This window comes from Capsicum annuum, unplaced genomic scaffold (assembly GCF_002878395.1).
Source record: "Capsicum annuum cultivar UCD-10X-F1 unplaced genomic scaffold, UCD10Xv1.1 ctg73694, whole genome shotgun sequence".
In the NCBI taxonomy this organism is placed as follows: domain Eukaryota; kingdom Viridiplantae; phylum Streptophyta; class Magnoliopsida; order Solanales; family Solanaceae; genus Capsicum; species Capsicum annuum.
Genome location: NW_025883733.1, coordinates 7,372 through 15,590, shown reverse-complemented (window position 1 = coordinate 15,590; position 8,219 = coordinate 7,372). Strand labels below are relative to the sequence as shown.

Here is an 8,219-nt window from a genome sequence, read left to right as displayed (position 1 = left end):
TTGCTTTGCCCAAAACCATAAATTTAATTCACTTGCATAGCAAGTGGTTCTGATATGTCATTTACAGTCATCATGCAAGCTGAATGTTGGATTTCATCCTCTATAAGCATAACATAGGCTTGGTTAAGAGTAAGAGTCACTCCCTTGAGCAATATCTATCTTCTAGCTTGATCATAGGACTCATTTAAGCCACTTAAAAACTGTAAAAGTCTAAGTTGACACATATGATCTGAGTACTCTCTAGACTTAGGGCAATCACAACTAGGATTTGGCACTAGTACATCATACTCACTCCATAAACTCTTCAATTTGGTAAAATAAGCTGAGATTGAGTTTGTACCTTGAGAGTGCATATTAATTTCACGATGCAATTGATATATACGCATACGATTCACCTTTTCATACCTCTCCTTCAAGTCTTCCCAAACTGCACAAGCATTCGTGGCATAAACAATTCTAGATAACAGACTTTCACTCACAGTGTTCATGATCCAGGAAAGTATAATTGCATTACATATTTCCCACTACCGATGAAGCTCTTCTCTCTACAATTCCTTGTTGTAGGTTCCAGTGATAAATTCAAACTTTCTCTTCCCTAGGAGAGCAATACACATCGATCGACTCCATAAACTATAATTTTCTGAACCAGTTAACTTGATTGGGATGAGTACAACACTGGAACTATCAGATGCACCACTGAAAAGTGGATCACTTTGATCAATTTTAGGCACCATGATTGATAGGATGTAACTGCAATGTAGATCGAAATTGCGAAGAAGAAGAAACTGGAAAAACAGAGATAGCTTGCAGCTTGATAGCTTGCAAACAAGGAAAAGAAGAAAATAAACGGAAGCTAAATTTTCATTATTCTTTCTAGAAGCGTTACAGCTATGAGTCTATTTATAGACTTGAGTTAAGATGAGCTAAGAATGAGCTAAGAAGTGAATCATGTATCCAGCTCATTGACAGCTCATTGTAACTAACTAATCATTATCTAACAACCTCTAACAACCTATACAGTTGACTAATCTATCGGCTAACTAACTAACTGACTAACTACCCTATCAGTTTTACACATCGTATATGTGTCAGTGTATGTAGTAGTCAAAACACCAATATGGACCTTCCCCCTTCCCTGTGTAAACAATTACTGCAAGTTGCCAATACTTGCTTGCCTATAAAATGGCATGAATTTCATTCATTTGAGAGAAGATAGAACAATGTATAATACACTTCCTGCAATTTATTTCTTCCGCTATTTTATTTTATAACAGTATTATAGTAACACATAATTTTACTTGTGACTTCTGAAGCAAATTGTTTGATTTGGTGTCAAACCATGTTAACTCAACCTTTTGAAACTCTAATTCTGAAAGTAATATAAAGTCAACATCTATATTATTAAAATGCTTGATGTGCATGTCATCAAAACATAGATACAAGTTAATGTTGAGTCGGATTAAAACGGATATTTCAATAATCTATAAGAAACTCTCTATCTACTTTTAGGAAGCTAGTCTTATAGTACACGATTCGTGCGTATACCTCACTTTAGTAAGTTTAAGTTATAAAATTATTTCGATATAATAAAAAAAATATATATATCTAAATTGAAAATAAATTGATAATTTTATCAAATTCAAAAGAAAAAATGGAACAAAGAATTAATATATTCATACAACATTTATGTAAAAGCATTAAAAACAACTTTAAACTAAACTTACAAAAACCACCAAAACTATAGCTAAGTACAAGGCCACAATATGGTTCAGCATTTTTGTTTGCACATGCATTAGTTATTAAGCATAATAATTACCACCAGCCTATGATGCATAGGTGCGCTGTATTTTAGTGAATCTAAGGAAAGTACAATTGCGAACCTAATTAAGATCACATTCGTCATCTTCTTCTATAGCACTTAACTGTACAAACCTCTGTGATTGATATAAGCGACCAATTAAGGATATCGCTGAAAGATTGCTGATCTGAGGATGGATCATAAATTTAAGGACATCTATTACATCTTCATACAACACCAAATTACTACAACTATTGCTCTCCACGCTTCTGAATAATCTTCACAAACTTCTAATAACAATGGGGAAATCCAACCAACGAAGCAAAGAATTTAAATTAATATGCACTCTAGCCATTTGAGCAAAGCTTTCCAGAGATGAGAAGGCTAGAAGGGATGGAGAGACCGTCTAACTGAAGGCTATATATATATATATATAAGATAGGATGGTCAACCAACTTCCGTATGGGCGGCCAATAGAATCTTAGAAGGAAAACATGTAACTGACTGTTATTCAATAAAAATACGATTCTATTTATTGCAGAGTCTTCGTTAAAAAGTTTGAATCACTTTTCTAAAGGTTTTTATACTTTTACTATATTGTGGATGTAGATTAGAAGTTAAGAACATAAAACAAAAAAATAAAGAAAAATGAAAAGTTTATTATCATACATATTTTGCTCATATAGGATAAAGTAACGACTTCGGCCAAATCCTATAGTGTAACGGAGGATCTGTACAAGGGCTGGGAACGAATTCTCCACCATATGGCTGATGGACGATTACCTGTGATTCCGGCTTCAGGCATCTCACAAAAGAATTCAACATTCCTCACATCCCATTATCAGTTTCTATATTTTGAATATGAGTTGTCTCAGCCAAATCAAGTTCAAGACAAGGGCACATCTTGATCTTCAGAGACTCTAGTGATGACACTCTTTGCAGGAAACTATATGGAAGGCTCTTAAGCTTTTCACAACAATTTAATTCCAACTCCTTAAGACTAGGCATTATTGAAATACCAACTTCTAATTTTAAGTTTGTCCATTCTTTCCACTCTGAACAATATGAAAATCTCAATTTCTTCAACTTTGGAAATACTTCCATGGTTCCTGGCAAGCCCAAGAATTCATTTCCCACATGTTTCAATTCATCCATAAGCCTTATCCAAAGAATTTCAAGAAATGGCAACTTACCTAAAGGTGGCAAAAAGGTGCAGTTAAAACACTCACTTAGTGTAAGAACTCTAAGATTGTTAAGGGACTGTCTAATCCATGTTGGGAATTGAGAGACGCTGTATCCGTTGATTGTCAACAATCTAAGGTTTGGAGGTGGTATTAGAGATTTCATCACATCCATTCTTACCTCAGTTGCCTAATAGAAGTTCAAACGTAGTTCGTTAATGTATGGCTTCCTTCTTAATGCTGCATTTTGTGCTTCTACTACGTTTTCTGCATCGTTGGTAATGAGGTGTCTCAAATTTATCAGTTTTCCCATATGTTGAGGAAGTCTTGAAATAAGCTTACATCCTTGATCTAAGGTTTGTAGATTACACAACTGGCAAATGGCTTCAGGCAAGTTCTTCACTCGACTGCTGCTTAAATCAATGTACCTCAGATGAAATAGATTACCGATTTCTTCAGGGAGTTCTTGCATTCCACAACCTTGTAAATCTAGAACCCTTAGGCATTTAAGACCTTTGAATAGATCGAGAGTAAGATCTTTTGAGAGCAAGTGTTCAGCAAAAAGACTGCGGAGCTTTCCAACATCACAGACAGAAACAGGAGTTACTGTACTATCAGTTCTCTCTCAGCATAAATGATAAATACTAAGAACACTTTCCATGTTTTTGGTTGCTTCGGTCCCTGTGATGCTATAGCAGTCATTTCTTGAAAGAAATTAAGAAAAATCATGCACCACATCATGCATTTTGCAAGATATTATCACACTTGTATTTTTATCATTTGTCTCCAACTCATGAAAGAAAGAGAGCATAGCTAAGTTCATGAAATACTCACGTCCTTTTGCTTCTTGTTGGTTATTTTCAACCGTGTTGAGATAACCTTGTGCCATCCAAATTCTAATGAACCTATTTACATTTATGACAGTATCTTTAGGGAAAATGGCACAATATGAGAAACAACGCTTCAAGATGGGGGACAAATCATCGTAGCTCAAGTACAAATGAGGAAAAAGGTCTATTGCTACTTCCTCTAGTTCCCAAATTTGATTGTCCAAAACAGTTTTCCACTCTTGTTCTGTAACCTTAAACCGTAGGAGACTTCCCATAGTCTTTGCAGCAAGTGGCTATCCTTTGCACTTTCGAACAATTCTCCTTCCTATATCTTGTAAATCCTCACGATCCTCATTAGTCCTTCCTGAGAATCCTATCCGACTAAAGAATGTCCAGCAATCTGAATCTGATATCTGTCCCAGCCTATGCATGTAAGAACTGCCCATCATTCCCACAACCCTCTCACTCCTAGATGTAACCAAGATTCTACTTCCAGGAGCTCCGTTCTTGAGGGAGTTTTTCAACGGTTCCCATTTAGAATAATCTTCAGGGCCATACATCGTCTAGCACAAGAAAGAACCTTTTCTTAGAAACACATTCTTGAATTCTTTCTAACAAATGAAAGTGAGACAGATTCGGAGTGCTTTTAGTTAGTGATTCAAGAATAGCTTTTGCAATTTTGACTTCATCGAAAGGGTCCGATACACAAATCCAAATTCTTTCATCAAAATGACCCTTTAACTTCTTATCACCATAAGCTAGTTGTGCAAGAGTTGTCTTTCCAATCCCACCTGTACCCACAATAGAAACAACAAGGGGGCCATTTTCTTGATCACTATTCTCAAGCAACTTCCGTATTACAACATCTTTATCAGAATCCCTACCATGTACTTCTGATTCATCCACAATACCTGTAGTCATAACTCTCCTAAACATATCTTGATCATAAATACCACCATCACCAGTTGCACTAACTACAAAATTGAACTGATCTTTTTCTCTCACAATCTCTTCTAACTTCACATCCAATTCCTTTATTTTACGAACAATATCACGATCGACCTCAAATTTCTTGAAAGTAAAACAAGAAGGTAGAATAAAGCAACTTACTTTCTTCCTAGGAATTGAAGCACCACCAGCAGCAGCAGCCTCATTTCTTTCAAATTCTTGCAGGAGTATTCTTGTGCGCCATTCATCTAAGACATTGTCTGCATCATAGGAGAAAGCTTCAAGAACTTCTAGCCAATGCTTAACATTTTTGTCTTTAACTCTTTTTCTCTCAGCATCATCCAATGCTTCTCTTATCATTTTCAACCAAGGAAAGACTTCGGATCTCTTTCTTGATCCCAATAGCCATTTTAAGCTCTTGTACTTGCCCCTTAACTTTCTCCACAATGAAAGTGCCCAATTGATCAAGCACAATGGAGACAAGCACTTCAGCCATGGTTGTTAGTTGCTTGATTGCTTAGGTTTGTTTATGAAACAAAAATGAAAATGAATAACGATTTATGGGAAATAACCAAGTCAATGTATATATAAAACAAGGAGAATGTTACAAAACAAGAAAAAATAAAGAAGAAGAGAAGAGAGAATAGACAGATTAATTCTTATTTCTTCTCTTGAGGGATGAATTACAATGAAGTAGAAAACTAACTTAGGGATTTGTAACTTTTCCATAAATAGACATACACAATATATGGTAAAGTAGGTATTCACTATATATATATGGTAAAATAGACATTTACTATATATTGTATATTTATAACACTCCCCCTTAATGTTTAATTGATAGATAATGTACCTTATTAAAACCTTATTAGAAAAAATCCAGTGGGAAAAAAATCTAGTGAAGGAAAAAGAGTACACATCTTTAACAATACGCATATAAGCTGCCTCATTAAAAACCTTACAGGGAAAACCCAGTGGGACAAAACCTCGTAAGGGAAAAAGAGTACAACGCGTATTAACTCCCCCTAATGAGAACATCCTTGAACCTTTGCATTTCGATCTTGTGCACCATCTTCTTGAAAGTTGCAATTGAAGGAGACTTGGTGAATAAATCAGCCACATTGTTACTTGAACGAATCTGTTGCATGTTAATATTACCATTCTTTTTGTAGCTCATGTGTATAGAAAAGCTTTGATGAAGTGTGCTTCGTTCTATCTCCTTTGATGAATCATCCATTAAGATGTGCTATGCATGATGCATTATCTCCACATAAAATTGTGGGTAAATTGTCATATTTCACATCATATTTTTCTCGAATGAGATGTATCATAGACTTCAATCATATGCATTCCCGGCTTGCTTCATGAATAGCTATTATCTCAACATGATTCGATGAATTGGCTACGATAGACTGCTTTGTATATCTCCAAGATATTGCAGTACCACCACATATGAACACATAGCCTATTTGAGACCGAGCTTTATGTAGGTCAGATAAGTACCCAAAATCAGCATGACCAGTAAGATTGGGACTGCAAACTTGCTAACAAATTAACTAAAAAAGGGCTATATCAGGCCTTGTAGTATTTGCAGGATACGTTAGTGCATCAATTGCACTAAGATATGGTACTTCATAACCAAGGAGTTCCTTATTCTTTTCTTAAGGTCGGAATAGATCCTTATTTAATTTTTGCATGTTTCTTATTTAAGCAAATACTCTATTGCTTTTAAAAACTCTCCAAGAGTTTCAATGACACTCAAATCATCAAATTATATCTTATGAGGATAATAAAAAGTTTTCCAGAAACTTTATATACTTCAGGCATTTTGAATCCTTTAGGGATTTTTATATGGATGTTTGTTAAGTAACAATATCCAACATGTCAAGTGTAACATCTTCAAGTGTCTGGACTGCAAATCAAATAATTTTTACGCTTACCAAATGCATCCTTTCAGGTCACTTGATAAATGTTTCTATGTCAGCATGCTTAAATAAACGTAGAATTTGAATCCTCATATTTTTTTACAATATTGCGCCAATATTATATCAATGATATTATCGATGATTTATAATTTTGTATCAGTTCACAATATGACATAACATTTTGAGATCTCATCATTCATTATTTCAGGTACCTGAACCTCTCATAGGTTTCATGAAGTGTTATGTCGTAGGTTCTTCAAAAGTACATTGCCTTCTTATTATGATTATTTTCTCCTTATCCCTTTCAAGGATTATTTCATTTGGAACCGATTAGTCTACCACGCTTCATGCATGCATAGATTTTGTCCTTTAGGAATACAAAATAAGAGTACTTGCGCTTAATATGAAATGCTTTCGGCATTTGACTTGAATTATCTTTTGGATGAGGATCTGGTGATAATTCCTAACATATTTCATAGCGCTTATAATCTCCCCCTTATGTTAGAAAAACTAACATACATCCTCTACTTTTTTGAGGAATCCATCTTTGTGCATTATGGTACATTCATTAATTCAAAATTATTAGATGGAATAATTGGTTCCCGACCTTAAACCAATGAGAGGAAAGAAATAATTATAATTTATTGGTCTAATTCATACAAGTGTTATTGCAATATATCATATTTCAGACCAATACATAAAGTTTTGTTCTCGTTAACAATGATTTAGATATTTATCGAAGACATTTAATGCTAAACTATCATTATCAAGATGAATTATCTTGGTTACACAATCTGAAAGTCATGCTTAACTCAATTTTATTGAGCAAGCAACTTTATGAATGTCAAACTGCAAGTTGACAATAAATGTACATGTTGTATCATCTTATTGATGCATAATTTTAACATATCACATGATAGATAAACGGACCCTTATTCACCTTTTATAATTTTCAGATTTGAAGAGATCCAATCCCAATATTAGTTGGTCCAACCAACTTATCATGAGAACAAATGACATAAACAATTCTTGAAGAATCTTCTAGTTCTTCAATACATGTATATCTGCGAGATGTCACAATCGTTCATATCAATTTATGAACTTTTATTCTAGTAAACTCCAAGTTTACCATGACATGTACTTTTTGTTTAGTGAATTCAGATTTACTATTACATGAATAAATTTCAGATTTACTACTTCAGAAGTAGATTTCAAAATTATTCAACCTCTTTCGGAGATGAGTTGTGATACAATCGCAATCAAGTGCATGTTTGCATTAATAAGTTTCTCATTCCCCAGGAATGGAATATAATCGTGCCTTAAGCCTATCAAATTATGATAGCTTATAACCTCTTTCAAGATTTTGCTACTTCAGAAGCAAATCCAGGCATACATATGATGTAAAGAATTTTTTTCTCTCTAGCATATCTTATAATCATATAAGCGTGTGAAAATATCATTACTTTTGATGATCATTATCATATTGTCCCTCCACGCGTATATTCGTGCATTCAATCACTTATCTTCTTTCAGACAT

At 34.3% G+C, this 8,219-nt stretch overlaps 1 protein-coding gene and 1 pseudogene across 1 annotated transcript; both read right to left on the bottom strand.

Annotated features, from left to right (window-relative positions):
- Positions 1 to 1,652: 1,652 nt before the first annotated feature.
- On the bottom strand, positions 1,653 to 5,320 carry LOC124894405 (annotated as a pseudogene).
- LOC124894404 (putative disease resistance protein At3g14460) lies at positions 2,627 to 3,154 on the bottom strand. Its single transcript, XM_047405095.1, has one exon. The coding sequence runs from the start codon at positions 3,152 to 3,154 to the stop codon at positions 2,627 to 2,629; it is 528 nt and encodes a 175-aa protein (XP_047261051.1).
- Positions 5,321 to 8,219: the final 2,899 nt, after the last annotated feature.